The sequence below is a fragment of the Chiloscyllium plagiosum genome, unplaced genomic scaffold (assembly GCF_037043375.1).
Source record: "Chiloscyllium plagiosum isolate Xiang-an unplaced genomic scaffold, Cpla_swu_hap1 HiC_scaffold_16, whole genome shotgun sequence".
Taxonomy (NCBI): Eukaryota; Metazoa; Chordata; class Chondrichthyes; order Orectolobiformes; family Hemiscylliidae; genus Chiloscyllium; species Chiloscyllium plagiosum.
The window spans coordinates 59,927,534-59,948,670 of NW_028270154.1; the positions used below are offsets into that span (position 1 = coordinate 59,927,534).

Sequence of the window (21,137 nt, forward strand, 5' to 3'; positions counted from 1 at the left end):
ATTTGTATGGTGAGTTACTCAGGTAGTCATAGGCAACTTTCTCCAATATTCGATTATATTTGAATTTTTTCAACCACAAAATTAGGATCAAACTCTGATGGTTTCAAACTGGCAACAATATTAGCATTGAGAGATGATAAATATCAACATGAACTTCTAATTGTGCATTGTTTATGTTGGTTACATGCTTTATATCTATAAATTATAAATTAAAGTAGTCAGCAACACAGATTCTATAAACATGCAGCCCAATTTCGCTAATAAAATACAATAAATAATAAAAACAAGTTCTATTGCACATTATCTAACACTGATTTTATTTGGTTATGCAAAAGGTTTGACAATGAAACAGTTTCCAGTAGAAATGCATTTAAAATCAAGATTCCACAGAATACAATAAGCACATCCCTTATAAAGATATAAAACCAAACAGGTGTTGGGTATGCATAATAACTGTGCTGTTTTAATGCATTATGCATGTTTTGATTATACTCTGTGGCACCTAAGTTACAAAACTAAATTCAGAAAATAACTTTTTTTGGCAAACAAATTTCTTTTGTTGGAGCATTCAAAAGCAGCTACAAATTAAGGACTTTTCTGTGCACTCTTTTAAAAGTAACGTTTATTTTATAAAGACTATTACAATGGGCTTTTCTTGTCATAAGAAAATGCCTCAAATCAGCTCTGGGTGGATTAAAAAATTCTGCAACTATACTGTTTTTGGGCTATATTTACCTGAATATCTACACAACCTCTTTCTCTACAGTCCGCTCAATAGTGTATGTATGCAGACTTAGTGATTTTCCTGATGAATGAAATCTTAACAGACTTTGTTTTTTAATATTCAGTGAGGAAACCTCCATCCAGGTGTCTTCTTGCCAATTTAATCAAACAATTGGACAGTGATGAAATCCACTTTAAATAGAAATGCTAATCTCTCAATTTTCACGTGTCATTTCATTGACTCAATTTTTTTAAAATCATGTTTTATTATTGAAAACAGCTGAAAATTCTATGTTACCTCTTCTTTTTAGCACAGCACAATACATTAAATAAATAACAGTTGGAAACACTTTTGTAAAATGTTAAATAAAAATTTGTCCAAACCATATAAAACAGGAAGGAGCTAGGCTCAATCCTGGAGTCCTGCTGACCTTGGTGAGTTAGCAGTAAAGGTGCTGCAAATGGATTCAGCACCTCAGTTCCAGAAATGGGGAATAAAAGACACATTGTTACCTCATGACTATAGCAGGAAAGCGCATATTAAGTTAAGAAAGCACTGGATTAAGTTCCAATGTTCTTCATGGTCAAAAGACCAGGTGACACTCATTATCAATACCGGTACACGATAGCTGCTATGTCAGAAATGTTGGAATTCATGGAACTGTAACCAAATGTGAGTTATCATTACTAGGAGAAAGAAAGAAAATGGATTATCCCTTATGTTTTTACACACTAACAATAAAGTACATGTGGTACTTATTTGAAGATTAAATATAAAGTATAAGAATAATGTAATAAAAAGGCACTAAGAAATTGTTACTGAATATGCTTCAAGTAGAATGATGAAAAAGTGGGAAAAAAACTTTTATAAAACTTTGAACCACATAGGTTTAAACATCTTGAAAGTGGTCCTCAGTATGAAGCTCATCTTCCCTGATGAAAGATAAATAAGCACCACTGCAAGAATGTTAAATAAAAATAAGTATGGACACTTCCATCTTGACACACAAACACACCTCATCAAATTTACATATTACAATGTCCCAAAATTTTGAATTAAATAGAAAGAACCTATATCTGTGGGGCATGATTACTTGTGCCAAATACTTTTAAGCAGTTTGCTAAGAATATGCTACAAACTTCATTGGCCATTCATCGTGGGATTACATTGCAAAATTAGCCATAATAAAATCAGATTCAGTGGTACCTAGTAATATTGCAACATTACAAATGTAAGTTGCTTTGAAACTTCGGAGTTCAATCTACAGTTAGGTTCATGGTTTAAGATTAAAAAGGCTTTAGAGTAGGAACGATAAAACTAAACACATGTTACACTACATCATCAAGTACTTTTCGCACAGAATGTTTGTCAGCTACAGAAATACAAATATAAAAATATTATTCAAATGTAACCTAAATGCAAATAACAAAATGTTGCAACTCCCTTAAAAATACAAAGTAAATACTTATGTTTTACATTTTAGAGCCAGCAAATGACTAAAATTTGATTAATTCACACACTTTATTTAGTACATTCAGAAATATATAAAAGGTTAACATACTTGTGACAATGTAACATGGAAGCTTTGCAGGGAGTGTGACAGAATCATAAATCATAATCACAACAAACAGTAATTACAAATGTCTTTTATGTAACTGAGAACACTTGCAATGCACTTAAAAAGGTGCAGTATTCTGTGAGCTTATTTTAAAATACATTTGAAGCATTGTGTGGTGCAACTGTGAAGTAATAATCAACCAGCATTTATTTTCATTGGGATCAACAATCCAATTCTTGGACTGTAGAATTATCACAAACACCCATAGCATGAAGCCAATGAACCTATTTCTCAGGTACAGCTGATAGTGCCAAGTCATTTAAAACTTTTAAGATCTAAGTAGGCACACAGTATCAAAATCTCATCTCAAGTTTTGTACTAAGTTGAAACATTTTGTAAGTTATAGCACATGTTCTACTTTAAAGGGGGAGAAGTGTTTTTGAATAGATAATTTAATCTGGATCCACCAACTCCAGTAAAAATGCCTCAGTATGCCAAAAAGTGAACTCAGTTTTTCATTCACTGATACATAATCACACTGTTGAGAACTGAATCATTTGAGCTCTTTCTATGAAACCAAAGTAACTCCGTATAATACAAGCAGTCTTCTTGAATGAAAAAGGCATTGGTTTTATTGGAAACTGTTTTTGTGGTGGGGAAAGAGCATACCTATTTGTAACTTTATACAACCAAGCTTTCCTCTAGTATAACCCTATGTTTCACAATCCTTCAGACTTCTACACAGTTTTTGATCAGTTCTTGGGTCTTCTGGCTCAAGATCTGTTTCATTAGGTTTTGTAAGCTAGAAGAAAATACAAATTTGTTATCATCACATTGAAAGCTTTTCATTACTTCAAATATAGTATGAGAAGTACCAGTCTTAGATGCAAAACTCTTGACTCTTCATGTGGACTCACTGGTTACAAAGGCCCAACAACCTCTCTTCTTCCTCAGGCAGCTGAAGAAATTTGGTATGACAGCAAATACCCTTGCCAACTTATATAGGTGCGCCACTGAGAGCATTCTGTCCAGATGTATCACTACTTATGGCAACTGTACCATTCAAGATCGGAGACAGTTACAGAGAGTCGTGAACTTGGCCCGGACAATCACAAAGGCCAATCTCCCATCAATAGAATCCATCCACCAGGCCTGCTGTCAAGGAAAGGCCGCCTGCATTCTCAAAAATCCGTCCCACCCTGGCAATTTTTTCTACAATGTTAACATCGGGGAGAAGGTACAGAAGCCTGAACACACGCACCAGCTGGTTTCGAAACAGCTTCTACTCTACTGTTGTTAGAATACTGAATGGACTCACAAATTCTTAACATTTGCCTGTACCTGTGTTTTTGGTTTTGCCACTGTTTACCTATTATTTACCTAACTATGCTAATTTACTCTGTGATCTGCCTGTTTTACTCGCAAGACAAAGCTTTTCACTGTGCCACGGTACATGTGACAATAAATTCAATTCAACTGAATTCTTATGGCACAGTAGAAGACTATGCCGCCCACTTTTTTCTGGGCTAAGTCCTCCAAGCCCTGGCCAACTTCATTAAACAATAGGATAATTTAATGACAGAAGACTCAACAGCTATGTCCATTCCTATTCTCGTTCAACATCTGTCCTGCACACAATTTTAGCAAAGGTCACTGGACTATTCTCGGTTTAAAGATCAGTTCTCCAGATCTCAGGGATACAGCTACAGTTGCATCATCTAGTTTTCTCCCCAAAATGAGATCCTTAACATTTTAACTTTGCTTCTCACTTGGTGGTCACAGAGCAGATAATGAAAAGACAAAGTCTGTCAACATTAAATGCAAATTTCAGAGCAATAAATTGATCATTTAAATGAGTTTTAATAAAAACGTCCATATGATGCGTTAAGGAGCAGATCAAACAAAACCAGTTTTTCAGGCATCTTTTCAATTAAAAAGCCGTGCCAGACAGGATCAGAGAATCTCTACAATGCAGGAAGGGACCATCAGGCCCACCAATTCTGCACCAACCCTCCAAAGACCATCCCAGCCAAATCCACAACCCTTCACATCTTCTTAACCTCACATGGGGATTTCACCATAGCTAACCGACCTAATTGGCATACTACTGAGCAAGACTTTTTAAAAATATGGCCAATTCACCTAACCTGCATATCTTTGGACTGCGGGAGAAAACTGGAGCTTCCAGAGAATACCTGCACAGACATGGGGAGAACATTTAAACTCCACACAGACAATCACCCAAGCTGGAATTGAACCCAGGTCCCTGGGGCTGTGAGGGTGCAGTGCTAACCATTGAACCACTGCGCAGAAGATAACAAGGCCACACACCTTAGCTACCAGGAAGAGTGGTGAGACCTGGGCCAACTGAAGGTGCATATAACAATCACTGATCTTACATTTGACTCTAATGGCAAGACACTGAGCTGGCCTTGATGGAATTTATACGAAAATGGAGATCAGCAGCAGATGATTAATTCAACCTGGGATTCCTTTCTCCCCAGATGACTATGCAGTGAGAGGGAGAGACAGCAAGAGAGAGAAGGGTTCCTGTTTTGCTCTCTTGCCCCTTCCCCTTGACAAATTATTCCCAGCTGCGCTTCTGACTGGCCCCTCTCCCTGACTCATGCCCTTGTTTTGCCCCTTTTTCTGACCCATGACTTTGCCCTACCACTACATCAAACCAGCCCACATCTTATCTCACACCCCTCTTAACCTACCTCATTACCATCTTGCCCCTCCCCAAATCCCCAATAACACTGCCAACCTACCCCAACCATGACCCCTACTTGACCCAATGCTGCGGTGCAGCACTCCTACACTTTGACTACCTTCCAAGGAGGGTGCAGGTATCCTGCCCATTCGAGTTTCTTTTTCCCATCACTGTTGCTGTCATTGTTTCTAGTGCCCAGGCATCGGGCTGATTGGAATGACTCAGGGTTTGCACAGCTCTTCCATTCAAAGGCTGTTTTCTCTCTCGCATTTGCTGCTGTTAGGTTTCCTAATGAAACCGCCACTGATCAGATGAGCAACTTCCTGCAGACTCTGCCATTTCTAATTTCTGTATTTGGAACTCTGATACTGGGCTGGATGGCAAGCACATAAGAATGTAACCAATTTTGCAGATGACAAAAATGTATGGAAAGGCAAATTGGAAAGAGATACAAACAATTTACAGAGAGATATTGATATTGTGACAATACTGCACTTTTAAAAGAGGTGTTCTGTGCTGTTTCTCTTGCACAGGAATGTTGTCACAGTGGTGCCAACATGCCTCTTTTACACAGGCAACTAGTAAACAACATTTTAGTAATCCCTGGGCTTTTTCTTAAAATGGAACAAAAGAATCATGGTTGCTCACATAGACTCAAAGACATTTGCTTTCAGTTAGTTGGTGAGAAGGTTTCTGCCGACTGCTGGAGCAAAAAAGCTTGAGTTCTCAGTGCTACAGTGAAGTCTTAGACAGTGAGACTTCCTCTTAAAAATCAAAAGGGCACATTGTTTCTTTCTGCTGGACTGGGGAGAGACAGCATGAGATTAATAACTATTTTGCTGAATTGCATTTTTGCCAAAGGGTGTGTTTATGAGATCCTGTCTACACTGGAACAGTTGGTGATTAGTGGTTAACTAATACATTATCTTGTGGAGTATTTCAATAAAGTAGTTATGCCAACTCTACATTTTGTTGTATTCTTACAACACAATTAAAAGAAAGTGTGTTTTAATCAAAGTTAAGTTGTGGACTAATCAAATTATATCTGGTACACAGAACTTTTTAAATTATAAAAGTAATGATCTAGACTCTCTCCATAATGGATTAGAATCCATGGATGTTACCATAATAGGGGTCTTCTGCAGCTTAAAAAATCAAAACTGAAGAGGCAGCACGGTGGCTCAGTGGTTAGCACTGCTGCCTCACAGTGTCAGGGACCCAGGTTTGATTCCAACTTTGGGCGACTGTCTGTGTGGAGTTTGCACATTCTCCCAGTGTCTGCGTGGATTTCCTCTGCGTGCGCTGGTTTCCTCCCACAATCCAAAGATGTGCAGGTTAGGTGAATTGGCCAAGCTAAATTGCCCATAGCATTTCAGGGATGTGTAGGAAAAGTGCATTAGTCAGGGGTAAACACAGGGTAAGGGAATGATTCTGGGTAGGTTACTCATCGGAGGGTTGGTGAGAAAGTTTATAGCCTTAAAACTTGTCCTTAAACATTTAGACTAAAATGTAATACTGAATTATAGAACACATTTGCTGTGCACCAGAGAATAAGCCGATAGGCAGGAAGGTGCAGGGTATAAACAAACAAAAGGGGAACCCAAGTTAAGCAGAAGATTAAAAAAAAAACTGTTCTCAGCCTCAGGTACAGAATGATTCTCGCTTAAAATAAAAAGCGAGACTGCTCCTAGCATAAAAATTACTCTAAATCTAACATTGAAGAGATTCTGACACAATCTGTCGGGAAGCCATTTAATGGTCAAAGGTTTGCCCTCCTTGCTAAGAAGCCATTTTGTTTAAAACAATGGTATCTGACATGCGAGCTATGCAAGGTTTTCTTATGAACTCTTCCAATTAGCTCAGACTGGTACCTCTTTATGATAGTAACGTATCTCGCCAGTAGACACCTAAATCTGCTGGATTTGTTTTTCCACCTGATGAATGGTTCAGGGCCTGCAGAAGTGATCAGTCAAGTGCACACAGATCTGTCAATTAACTTCTCTTCCTCTAGAATTATTGTCCTTCACTGCTATCTGTCTAATTAAAAACATGCAGCGTTTTTGTAAACTTTTTGTATAAAGGAAGCCACTTTGTGACAGTAGAGCAGAGTAGCCTGCTAGGGCTCTTAAACAGCTGATATCCTACGTTCCGAGGTTATTAGAATTTGTGAGCCTGGCTTATAGGTATCAGTGTTATGTTGTAACAGTGATGCTACTTGTAAACAAAGGGGATGACTAAAATTAAACTAAACTGCTTAAGGAGTTTTTTTTATTCCAGACTACCAAAGAGTACGATCTCCAGGACGAACTAAGAGAGGCTTACAGGTTGAGTCCACAAGGGATTCCCTGGGCTGTCTCAAATCTGTACTTTAACATTGGTGTGGATTTGTTGGGCCGAAGGACCTTGCTCCACACTGTGGGGATTCTACAAACAAAACAGTTTAAAATCACTCCTCCTGAAAATTTGCTATAATACAGTCTCATGGGTCATTGGGTACAGAAGGTCTGGTGTGGTCCATAACAAGAGCTTAAGTTGGAGTATATAATGTGGGTAAAGTGAAGTTGTTCATTTTGGAAGGGAGAACAAAAAAAAAAGTTATTATTTAAATGGAGTTAAAAACTGCTGAAAGTTGCAACACAAAAGGACTTGGGGGTACTTGCGCATGGACCACAGAAAGCAAACACAAGGTGCAGCAGGTAATCAGGAACACTTATGGAATGTTGACCCTTATTTCAAGGGGATTGTAGTATGAGAGAAGTCTTACTGCAACTGTACAAGGTGCAAGTGAGTCCAGGTCGAGAGTACTCAGTGCCATTTTGGTCCCCTTGTTTAAGGGAGGATAATTATTTCATTGGAGACCGTTTAGAGAAGGTTCACTGGATGAACTGTGTTATGGAAGAACTGTTTTATGAGCAAAGGCTAAATAGGTCGGGACTCTACTTATTTGGAGAAAAATGAGAGGTGATCTCATTGAAACACAGGATTCATAGAGGGCTTGATAGGATAAATGCCGAGAGGATGTTTCACCACGTGAGAGAGTCTAGAATGAGAGGGTATGGTCTCCGAATATGGGCTGCCAATTTAAGATTGAAATGAGGAATTCTTTCTCTGAGGGTTGAGTCTTTGTAACTGCTTACCACAGAGAGTTGTGGGGATACAGTCCTTGTGTATATTTAAAGCTAAGATAGATAGATAGATCTCCTTGATCAGTCAGGAAATCAAAAGGTTATGAGGAAAATGCAAGGAAGTGAACATGTGGAATGCTGGATCAGCCATGATTCTATTGAATGATGATGCAGACATAAGGGACTGAATGAACAACTCCTGTTCTTATTTCTTATGTTTTTTTTTGTTGTGTTGTCAATATTACCTCATCTGAACTATTTGTCAATAGAATCATTAGTGAGCTTCAACAGGTATTTGAGGCAGAAATACCTTCCAAAACCTTAGACTTACCATAGGTTGCTCTTCAGATGGATTAGCGTCTACGGATGTTATCACAATAGTGGGATTTCTGCTGCATAAAGAATCTACTTTGGAGAGAAATAAAAAGTTTAAAATTACTGCATTGTCTTCCACAAACTTCCAATTGCTCCTCCTGAAAATCTGCTACTTTTGGTACAATACAGTCTCATAGATCATAGGTACAGGAATAGTTTGGTCGAAGCCCTGGTGTTTTGTAGTGATAACTAATTTTAGGCATGAGCCCAGACAGTGAGTGCCAGCACACTGAGTACTTAGAGCACTACAGTTGAGCCTGTACCTCATGGAGACTAGTTTTCAAACAGAGATCATAAGATAGAGAATGGCTCTTTGATGAGAAGCAGTAACCCAATTCCTTCTTTGTTAAACTCATCTAATTCAGCAGTGTAGGGATCTAACGATTTTATTTAATATTTAATTTTATAACAGCACCACATCACATCATGCAATTATCAAGCCACTGCACAAAATTACTCACACAAAACAATAAACCAAGCATTAAGCCAGTAAATGTCTTGGTTCAGGGGTAGCACACTGTGTTCGGAGTTAGAAGGCATGGCTTCAAACCTTATTCCAATACCTGATGTTAATTGTATTAACTGAAGTTAGGTACATACAAGTGGAGGGCATTGATTGGATGGTTACTTGAACACATAAAAAGAGTTACTGCAGTGTTTCACTTTGTGAATAAATAAATCCAAGTAATTTGGTTCCTTCCTTTATCAACTGGATTTCAGGATTAAAATAGCTGACTACATAATCAAGGTAGACTCTTCAGTGCAGTAGCTAATAGAAAATTGCACTGTAGAAGATCACTATAGAAAATCACTAAAACCATTCAGCAGAAAGTTCGCATTACCCAAACAGCACCCACAATTTGTAAATCGTGTTATAGCAAATATGCATGGACAAAACACACATTATACCAGAACGACCTGTATTCCCATTTAAAGCACATCGTAATCATGCAGCAGGGATGTTTCCTGAATTGTACTGCTTCTACTTCTGTCTTAATGTCATTACTGCCAATGCTCTCTGGCCCTCCTGCTCACCTCTTTCTGCCACCAACACATCATTTGCTGTTTCCACTTCTGACCATGCTGCTTGTCACAGGCAAGGACAACAATTGCATCTTTAACTTTTTGAGTTGCAGCTAGAGGACTTCCTGTGCTGGGTGAAGGATGGTCATGACCTATCAGTAATGTACTTTTAAAATCAATTTATTTATGAAAAAGACCTTGAGAATCAGCTTTTTTGTAAATCACTTCCCATCTTGATAATATTCATGCCTGTGATTAAAAATTCAAGCCAAAAAAGAAATTTAAATTTCTGGTCAGTGTCAGGCCATCTAGCTCAAGTTAAATCTTTCTGGGGTGTAACATATTCCACTCATACTATCTAATCTGCATTAATTCTATAAGGAGGAGAACTGATTTGTGTCCTGATGCAGTTTGAATAGAATCAATGTTGCATCAAGGAAGTTAAATATTGTGTCAAGTTATCCCATCAATCATAATTAACTTTGAATAAGTATCACACTTTAATGTTAGAAATTGGCACAGGTGGCACAGTAATCCAGTGGTTAGCACTGCTGTGCGTACAGAGCGAGAGACCCAGGCTCGATTCCAGCCTTGGGTGACCGTCTGCGTGGAGATTCCACGGTCTCCGTGTCTGTAAATTTCCTCTGGGTGCTTCAGTTTCCTCCCACAGGAGGTGGACTGCCATGCTACATTGCCCATGATGTCAAGTGATGTGCAGTCAAGATAAATTAAGCCATGGGAAATGCAAGGTTACAGGGATAGGGTTGGGTGGTGGGTCTGATGAGCTGAATGCCTGTTTCCTGTAGGGATTCAATGATACTCTTCTATGAAGTCACTGTCAGGGGCATCCATGCAGGGGGCCAGGCTGCATATCTCTACCACTGGAAGTTTCATCAGAGGTACTGCACAAATGCACAAGTCGGGGTTTCCGCTGGATCCTGACATGCAACAGCACTGAAGGTCTGAATGTTCATCACTACTTGAGTGAATGAATGATTTCATTGTCACATACATTTAGGAAAATACAGTAAAAAAAGTGTTTTGACGTCACCAATTGGCACCGCTTTGGATTATAAAATGAATAAAAAGAAATTATTAAATAGAGCTTTATCTTCTGTTCAATTGACAGAAAAATATAAAGGCAGAAAAATAAGAAATATCTTACACAGTATATTGAAGGGCCGACAAGAGGGGAGGCCACACTGGATCTGGTACTCGGTAGTGAACCAGGCCAGGTGATAGATTTAGTGGTAGGTGAACACTTTGGAGTGACTATAATTTGGTTACATTTAGTTTAGCGATAGAAAGGGATAGGTACATGCCATAGGGCAAGAGTTATAGATGGAGGAAGGGCAATTACAATGCGATTAGGCAAGACTTAGGAGGCATAGAATGGGGCAGAAAAATGCAGGGGATGGGGTCAATCGAAATGCGGAGTTGGTTTAAGGAACAGATATTGTGTGTCTTTGATAGGTATGCCTTGTCAGGCAAGGAGGAAATGATAAGGCAAGGCAACCATGGTTTACTAAATAAATTGTATCTCTTCTTAAGCAGAAGAGGGAGGCCCATGTGACTTTGAGGTGAGATGGTTCAGATGAGGCAATGCAGAGTTACAGAGTAGCTAGGAAGGATTTAAAGAGACAGTTAAGAAGAGCAAGGAGGGGGGTCATGAGCAGTCTTTAGCAGGTGGAATAAAGGAGAACCCTAAAGCGCTCTATAGATATGTGAGGAAAAAAGGATGACAAAGGTAGGAACAGGGCCTGTCCAAGACAGAAATGGGAAGTTGTGTGTGGACTCTTTGGAGCTCAGAGAGGTGTTAAACAAATATTTTTCATCTGTTTTCAATCAGGAAAAGGAGATTGTTGTTGAGGAGTAGACTGAGATACGGGCTATTAAACTTGAAAGGATTGAGGTTAGTAAGAGGGAGGTGTTATCAATTCTAGAAGGTGTGAAAGTAGATAAGTTCCCTGAGCCCGATGGGATTTTTCCGAGACTTCTCTGGGAAGCAAGGAGGAGATGGTCGAGCCTTTGGCTTTGATCTTGGAGTCGTCATTGTCTACACGTTTAGTACCAGAGCACTGGAGGATTGCAAATGTCATGCCCTTGTTCAAGAAGGGCAGTAGAGAATAACCCAGGTAATTATAGACCAGTGAGCCTTACGTCTATTGTCGGAAAAGTTTTGGAAAGGATTATAAGAGATAGGATTTATAATCATCTAGCAAGCAACAATTTGATTGGAAATATTCAACATGGGTTCGTCAAGGGCAGGTCGTGTCTCACAAACCTCATTGCATTTTTGAGAAGGTGACTGAGCATGTGGATGAGGATAGGGCAGTTGACGTGGTGTACATGGACTTCAGCAAAGTCTTTGATAAGGTTCCACATGGTAGGCTACTGGAGAAAATATGGAGGCAAGGGAGTGAAGGTGATTTAGCAGTTTGGATTAGAAAGTGCTGAGGGACTTGGGTCTGTTCTCATTGGAAAGGCGGCGGCTAAGAGGCGATTTAATAGAGACATACAAGATGATCAGAGGATTAGATAGGGTGGACAGTGAGAATCTTTTTCCTAAGATGATGACATCTGCTTGTATGAGGGGGCATAGCTGCAAATTGAGGGGTGATATTTAAGACAGATGTTAGAGGCACGTTCTTCATTCAGAGTGGTAAGGATGTGGAATGCCCTGCCTGCCAATGTAGTTAACTCAGCCACATTAGGTGTATTTAAACGGTCCTTGGATAAGCATATGGATGATGATGGGATAGTAGAGGGTGATGGGCTTAGATTAGTTCACAGGTTGGTGCAACATTGAGGGCCAACAAGCCTGTTCTGTGCTGTATTGTTCTATGTTCTATGTAATGTTCAACTTTACAGTCCTTCTGGTCAAGCATGGTTCCAGGTTTCCTGAAGATCTCCAAGTTTCTGCAAGGTGTTCAGGACTCTGGGCTGCAATGAGTCAACAATCTGGGCCCTGCTGATGTACCAGGAGTCCTTGGCGCCACTGCTGTTGCTTTAGTGACATCGCTAAAAATCCTGTTCCAGGCCCACTATCCAACTAATGCTGCATCTGCCCCCTGCTGACATGGCTAGGAGTCCCTGCTCCAGGCCTATCACAATGGCTGCAGCCGCCACCTGTGCCATGAGTCCCACTCCAGCCTCCTCTGCAATGACACTTACTCCACCGCCAAAGAGATGAAGAAGAAGAAAAAAAGACAAAAAGGAAAGAGAAAGAAGAATGCGGCTGACCTGGAGCGGATGTGCTCAGGAATCCAAACTCTACATAACTTGCTGACACTGTTGGTAATTATACCAGAAAATCCAGTTCAAAATAAATTTTATCTACATTGGTTAATCAATTAATGTGGTTTAACATTAAAGCATCAACTGGGTCACCTCAGAAATGACATCTCTAAACATATGTGATGTCAGTCAGTCCTGTGTAGTAAGTTCCATGTGACCTGAAGATGATGCTTTATATAACAGAAATGCTTTACATAGGCTGTTTTATGGTTTGGTCTTACAATTGTTCAAATGTCCACCATTGATGTGTTTAGAATTATGACAGTTTTAACAAGCATTAATCTCTTTCATAGAGATTAATGCTAAATCATAAAAGCAGATGTTCATATCCCTCAAATCTTCCACATTTAAATATGAAAAGGACCAACAATCTGAAAAATTGACTGACCTGTATATTTTGAAGAAACAGGCAGGCAACAAGCCTCTTTAGGGCAATTCTCCATGCTTTCTGCTTTGGATAGGAGAACCTGATTGGAACATATTAATTCTTCTCAGAATCGAGAACTTTGATGCATTTAGAACAATTTGCATTTGTAGCACATAACATGGTCATTCAGCTTACTGCATCAAACCACCTGTTACCAGTACAAGCTAAAACTAAACCTAGCATTCTGGTTTCTTTTACATTGCAGTATCATCTGATGCTTCAAATGCTTATCTATCCTTAACTGAAAAATGGAACATTCTCTGCCTCGAGCATTACCAACTTTGTCCAATTCAAACAAGAATTCTGAAGATAATATTTGAAAGATAATACATATAGGTCCTAATTTTTCATTTGATCAGTACATGAACATCTAATCGACGACCCACTTAAGTGTGGACTGTGTGAGATAACTAGACAAAAGGAAAGGATACTTTGGTATTACTCATTCCTTGCAGATTAAACCAATGGAATATAAAGAATAAAAAGGCGAATAATGCAAAACTGTGAAACTGGAATCTGTGGTAAAACCAGAAAAAGTTGCAGGGAGGGAATGATTTAACAAATAGTGTTACTGAGTACACGGGAAGAGAAGGCAAGATTACAGTGGCTATACCAAAGTCAGTTACACAAGAACCTAGGTAGCTAAACCTGACAACCTACTTGCAAACTCGATAATATTGTGCAGCCTGCAAGCTTCCTTGCACAGGCCTTTTCTTAACCCCAAAACTCTGCAGATGGCCCACATATAACTAACACACGGAAATGACAATGGCTGATGTATGATGTTATTTTGGAAGTTAAATTTAAGAATATCCAGACTTCAGTGTCAAACATAACTGATTTACATTAGAATCAAGCAGAAGCTGCTCAAACTCTCCACTTGATATTGCTGAAATCTGTATTACTACAAAAATCAAAAGTGTTCTGGCAATGGATTCACATTTTAAGTTCTGTTTGAGGGGTATTCCTCATACTATTACTCTATCCAGCAAGAGTTCAAAATCATGTTTGCCACAATTACAGGCTATCCACCAAGGCCTTTCTGGGTCTAAAGTTGTGTGAAGACATCTCACCTGCCCGAGGTTTATTTAATATTGCACAACTTGCCATCATACTACAGTCTTTTTAGAATCACAGAATCCCTACAGTGTGGAAGGTCAATCGGCCCATCACATCCACACTAACCCTCCAAATAGCATCCTGTCCACACCCACTCCCCTGTAATATCCCTGTATAACCCTGCATTTCCGACAGCTAATCCACCTAGCCTGCACATCCATGGACACTATAGGCAATTAAGCATAGCCAAATAATGGAAGTCAGAATCAAGTCAAACACTTTAACAGACAGGTCCCAAAACATTCCTGGGCTAGCTCTTCAATGGGATCTACAGGAGCCAACATGAGGGGAAGAAAGTCTTTCCACTCAAGTACAATCTTTAAAGGCAATGGTTGTTACTCTTCTGAAAATTTCAGGTGTCTCTAAGTTTTAGCACATGCCAACTCCATCTATGTTTTTCTATCTAGGGTGACAACAATGGCTCAGTGTCAGGGACCTGGGCTTGATTCTACCCTCAAGTGACTATCTGTGTGAAGTTTGCACATTCTTTCTGTATCTGTTTGGGTTTCCTCCAAAGTCCAAAGGTGTGCAGGTTAGGTGGATTAGCCGTGCTAAATTGCCTGTAGTGTCTATGGATGTGCAGGCTAGGTGGATTAGCCATAGGAAATGCAGGGTTACACAGGGATAGTATGGGGAGGTGGGTGTGGGCAGGATGATCTTTGGAGGGATGGTGTGGACTTGATGGGCCGAATGACCTGCTTCCACACCATAGGGATTCTATGATTCTAAAAGGACTGTGTTCTGATGGCAAGTTTTGCAATATTCGGTAGACCTCAGGCAAACATTGCTCAGTAGCTCAGACACACGTACGGGAGTAAGTCCTCCAGAATATACTGTGCCCAACAACTTAACAAAATGGAAAAATATCTGGCAAAAGAGTTGTCCTTCTCAAACTGGGGCAGAATGGAGATACTGCTCTCACTTCACTCACCTAGCTTATATCTTATTTGGGAGTGATCAGTGCCAACACTGAAATGGAAAGTGTTGCATTTCTCAGGACAAAACTCACTTACCAACCAAATTTAAAATTAAATTCAACCATTAATTCCATTTCTGTGTTGCCATTAATTATATGGGGGTAAGCTACCAATAACTAAAATATAAAGTAAATGTACTACAATTGTATATATATAGTAAATTTCTGATAATTCAAATAAAACAATTAAATATCCTTGCAAAACAATATTTTGAAAATAAATTTAAATAAGTTAATTTTAATTACACAACTTGGAACGGAGTAGACTATATTATACTTCAATTCGATAATTATTCAAAAACAATTTACTTATAATATTTTACATACCTCAGAATGTCTATTAGAGAAAGGGCAACATTCCTTAGATAATTCAAGCTCATTGGCATTGTTTGTCTTGCCTTTTTCTAATGGTTGTTGATCATCCTCCTCTGTCTTTCTATTATTGGAAGTACAACCCTTATAATCTATGGCTTGCTGAGGCATCTTTGAATGATCATGGTCTGGATACAGATCTTGGAACTGCGACTGAAGAAAATTCAACTTATCTTCATTTGCATCCTGAGAGATTAAATTCCTTTTATCTAAACTGGTCTCTTTACAGGATTTGGACTCTAATTCTGCTTGAAGAATCTGCAAATCTTGTTCGAGGTTCTCTGCACCCACTGCAGAATCCGAATTTTCAGATAATCCATGCTGATCACTGCAGATATTGTGTTCTGGTTTTGGGACAGCAATGTCCTCCAATCTTGTAAGAACTACTTCTTTTGTAAGTAATTGTCCAGAGGTGGGGTAAACATTGGACCGTACTGACATTGTCATGCATTCTTGTGAAGTCAGTAATTTGTCATTGTGGGAAATTATTAAATCTGAACTGAGTTTTGGTTTAGTCCTCGGTTGTTGGTTCATATCACCATTATTGGAATCTAATGGACTTGTTACAGTACACATTTGTGGAACAGGAAAACTGAGTTCAAAGGGGAGATAGGAACATTCCCTTGGTTCTGTAGAATCATTCAGATAATCCGTTAAATTTCCCCACAAATCTTCGGGTAGGTCTATAGAAATGTCATTAATTATACTTTGCTCTTCTATGGGAACACTGTGTTGCAAATCAGCCTTTATTAAAGACTTTGGATAAACATTAAAGTTGCTGGACTCTGATGTACTACGAGTAGATGCAGTTTTCAGAAGAGTATTCTTTGAAGATGAAAATTCACACTCTTTGTTACTTTGAGTCATTAAGAGTTTAATACATTTTGGAATTGAATCATCTGTCACTTCAGAGCCAATTTTCCACTCACTATGCTTTGACATATCAATATCCACTGTATCCAAAATTTGAGACTTTCCAAGTTGCTCTTCCCAGAAATTATTTTCCGAATTTTGCAAAGAACATTTCGTACAATCTGCAGGAGCCACTTGTTTCACAGATAGTTCTGTTCCTATAGAACAGCTATGACATTTGGTGATTCCATCTTCTGAAAATGTTGTTTTATTCTCTCCTGGTGAGGCTTTCCATATTTCTTCAATTACTCTGGAACTTAAGTCATCCTTCTTTTCAGAAAGGTCCTCTTGACAAATTCCAAAAATTGGATTCCATTTTCCAGCTTTCATCTCATCTGTTTGAATATCATGTTTTGTTACTTCTAATTTTTCTTTTGAAGCCATGACTGGAAGTTCAATTAAAATACTATCATCCAACTGTAAATATTCACTACCAGGGAGCAAACTGAGGAGGTCATCTTCTGAACAAGCAGTTGGGATATCTGTAGTCATGTTTACACTCAGCTCTATAGGGTCAGCTACTGTGTCAACATTCCTGAAGTTACCAGATTTACATAACGAAGACCATGAATTACAATCTTTTCCAAACATATTTGGAAAACAGGATTTATTTTCACCATCATCACTTTTGTTGGTAATTAACTGAGAAGAATGAGATGGTTCTAATGAAACATGCTCTCCTTGTGAATTAATTTCCCAATTAGTAGTTTCACCAGAAAATACAATATCATCTGGATTTTTTATAACTGAAAAATAAGACTCTTTCTCACTCATTTCTGAAAGTTCTTGCCAACAAACATCTTTATCTGACAAATCTTTGGGAAGTGATTCTGCTCCTGTCTTACCAATTAAAGATGATTCAGAAGTGGATGGCAGCCAGTTAGAGCTGAGTGGGTTTGCGTAGGATATACTTGACGAAGTTAGAGTTTCCAGTCTACATGCTGTTGGGCCATCTTCCCATATATTCAAAGGTCCTCCGTCCAACACTACACTATGTTCCCCTTCAAATCTGGTTAGATCTTCATCTTTGCTTCCAATAACGTTAGGGGATCCAGTGTCTTGTTTTAAATCAAAGGCACAAGAATCCATCACAGATTGATTAATATCTCCTTCACAGATGAGGTCTACTGATTTCTGAAGATTATCCAGGGAATCTAAATTTGATTTAGAACAATCTAAAATCTCATTTAATTCACCTTTATCAAGTAATGCTGGAATATCAACAAAGTGACCATCAACAAATGCACCTGTCCAGAGGTAATCTGTAGGACAATTGTCATCAATGCATAGATCTCTAATGGATGCTGGCAATTTTTCCAACAGGTCAGTATCAAATGAAGGTACACTGCTCTTGTAAGCAGTTTCTAACTTACTTTTTAAATTGTTAGAGATGACATTGTCTGAAAGAGGCTCAGTATACCACTGAGGTTCTTCTTTAAATTCCTGTCCTTCATCTTTAAACTTCAACTCTGTTGCAGTGTTCAGATCAGCAGTTTTTCTGACAACTTTTGTAGACCTCTTCCACCTTTTATTATTTCTTTGCTTGTTCAACCCATTACCTTTGCCAGTACTTTTCCTTAATGAGGGTTTGTCAGTGGAGCACAGAGATGCTCTAATTTGATTCTCCTTTGGTGTTTGATTTCTTCCTGCCATCCATCTCTTGCACTGGCTTTGTGAAAGCTTGGAAGATTTCACTTCCTCAGGGTTTTCATAAAAGTCATTTTCAGCTTCGCTGGAGTCAGAGGAAATAGAACTTGAATGAGTTGGTGCTTGTACAGAATGACCCTGCATCGATTCTGTTTTCTCCAAGCCTAAGATACTGCTCATCATTTTCTTGAAAGATAACCAGGACTCAAATAGACTGTTAAAAACAGAATCTGTTTCAACTTGGTGATATGTTCAATTCTGGTGCACAAGCTACAGAAGCATTTAAATTAGGAAACAAGTTTGATTTTCCCAAACTACTTTTCCTTGCGATAGTGAAGAATTTTCTCAGTCTTGTGGAAAGGCTCGAATACACCTAAAAATAAGCATTTAATAAATATTAAGCAGCATAGCAAAATTTTATTATAGTTTCAGATCATTTTGTAGTGACACAGGTCAGAAATATAATGGTAACAAGTAATTAAAAGAATCGAAAGAATCACAGCAGCTGGTGGAGCTAAAACCTGATGTATTACCATTGATGATGATGATCTCGACAATTTTTTGTTTCAGGTGTTGGCGAGGCCACACCAGGAGGGTTGCGTAATTTTAATTCCCATATTCAAGAAACAATGTTTTGCCTTGAAGACAGTTCAACAGAAATTCATTAGGCTGATTCCTGGAATGAAGGGATTTGTCTTATCAAGAATGACTAGGACTTTATTTATCAGCGTTGAGGGGAAAAGGGGCAATATAATTGAAACATACATAATTCTGAGGGAGCTTGACAGGGCAGATGTTGAGAAGACATTTCCACTGATCGGGAAATCTCTAACGAGGGAACATCATTACAGAATAAGGGTGCACTAATTAAAATCAAAAGGAATGTCTTCTGAGGGGAGTGATTATCTGGGATTCTCTACTTGAAAGAGTTGTGAAGACTAACAAAAACAGAAATTGGAGAAATCAGATCTGGCAACATTTTTGGAGAGAAAACAAGAGTTAACGTCGAGTCCAGTGACCCTTCTTCAGAACTGTTGTTTTTGTTTCAGATTACCAGCATCAGCTGCTCTTTGTTTTATTTTAGTTGTGAAGGCAGATAGATTTTGAAAATATCAGGAAGTTCACAGTTAGGCAGATTTGTCATGATTTTGTTGATTGGCAGGGCTAGCTTGAGGGGGCTGAATGGCCTACTCCTGCACCCATTTCTTAAGTTATGTAGGTAAGGTGACATTGAGGCTATTAGATTACACTGGTTGGCAGCTGAAAAGTCAATTTTCAAGGTTGTTGGTTTTGTAGGCTGATTAAAGTTCCTCTGTCCTAATTCTTTTTTTCAACTCGTTAGCAGCACTCTGAGTGAAAGACTCTTTCTTTTAAACCTGCAGTGGATATCCTTAAGCTGCAACTCTAGTCTTCAGCAGCCTAACAATAACACGCAGGTTAGTGCTGAAGTAGTCTTTTTGTCTTTTTTGTATATATTCCTGGAAGCGGAAACACTAAAAATGCCTGCAAGAGGTAGCTGCCTTCCCAGAGATGTGGGGATAGTCAGCCCCCTCATTATCTTAAGTTACACACTCTCTTATGGAAGTTTCTTTGCGTTTAGGGGTTACATTCCATCAGATCATCGAATTTTTGACAGCCGTTGAATTTACAACTGCAGCCACTTTGTCTCTGTAGTAGTCCTCTGCTAAAAGGGGCATTTTAGAATTAAAGGCTGAAAAGTGGCTGTAATACTTTGGGGGTTCGGACCAGCATCATGAGTTGTACAGGGCCTTTCAGGTCACTGGACTCAAAACTTTAACTTTGTCTTCCCTCCACAAATACTGCCAGACCTGCTGGGTTTCTCCAGCAATTTCTGTTTTTATGAATTTCGGATCTCCAGCACCCACAGTTCTTTGTTTTATTTTATCTAGAATATTGTGTACAGTTTTGGTATCTTTACTGCAAGAAAGAATAGACCTGACACAGAAGGAATGCAGCAAAGGTTCACCAGACTGATTCAGAGGATAGTGGGTTTATCATAGGAGTAGAGATTCGGTTGACTAGGCTAGTATTCATTGGCATTTAGAAGAATGAGGAGGAATCTCAGTGAAATATATAAAATTGCAATAGGACTGAGCAGCTTAGATACAGGGATGATGCTTTTCCAGTCAGGGGTCCAGAACAAACAATCATGGTCTCAGGATATGCCGTAGGTCATTTTGGACCAGTGAGAAATTTTTGCAGAGGTTTGTGAACATGTAGAATTCTCTATCACAGAAGGCTATGGAAACTAAGTCACAGAATATACCCAAAGGAAAAATAGCTAGTTTGGAGGCTAAAGGTGTCAAAGGGTATGGGAAGAGAATGGGAGTATGGCGCTGAGAGAGGTTCAGCCATGAACATTTTGAATGGCGGAGCTGGTTTGATGAACTAAAAGGCCTACCACTACTCCTATTTTCAATGTTTTCTACATTCTGAATCCCTGGCTGTTTCTGCATGCTAACGTTTTGATATTCTTGCTCAGGACATCCAATTCTCTTTGTACTTCTGAGTTCTGCAACATTTCTCTATTTAAAAAATGCACTACTTTTGTATTCTTACAACATTGAAAGGAAATTTTTTTATCAGGCTCGGCTTATATTCTCATTTGACAAACTTTCACTCAGGAAACAAAACAAAATCTGTGGTGAAAAGGGTAACAGATCTTTAATACGTATTATGGACCAGACCAAACCCGTCTCAAAGATATCAAGGAGATAGCCTAGATCCTAACTTTCATCTTATTTAAAATGTAAGTGTAAGGTGCTGCGTTCCAAATATAATTTGACTGGTTACACTACTCAGCTTTAAGCAAAACACACTTTATTCTTACTGTATAGTTTAAATAAAA

At 38.8% G+C, this 21,137-nt stretch overlaps 1 protein-coding gene across 3 annotated transcripts in view; it reads right to left on the reverse strand.

Annotated features, from left to right (window-relative positions):
- Positions 1-300: 300 nt before the first annotated feature.
- Positions 301-21,137, reverse strand: part of LOC122556735 (uncharacterized protein KIAA0232-like) — a 75,157-nt gene continuing 54,320 nt past the window's right edge. For 2 of the 3 annotated variants that reach the window (XM_043703828.2, XM_087995441.1), the window contains 4 exons: positions 15,665-18,641; positions 13,204-13,282; positions 8,452-8,528; positions 301-3,084 (listed from right to left, as the gene is read on the reverse strand). In XM_043703828.2, coding sequence (XP_043559763.1) covers positions 2,995-3,084; positions 8,452-8,528; positions 13,204-13,282; positions 15,665-18,451 — 3,033 coding nt within the window. In that variant the 5' untranslated portion in view covers positions 18,452-18,641 and the 3' untranslated portion in view covers positions 301-2,994. The remainder of the gene's footprint in view (positions 3,085-8,451; positions 8,529-13,203; positions 13,283-15,664; positions 18,642-21,137) is intronic. The other variant, XM_043703830.2, reaches the window with a different exon arrangement.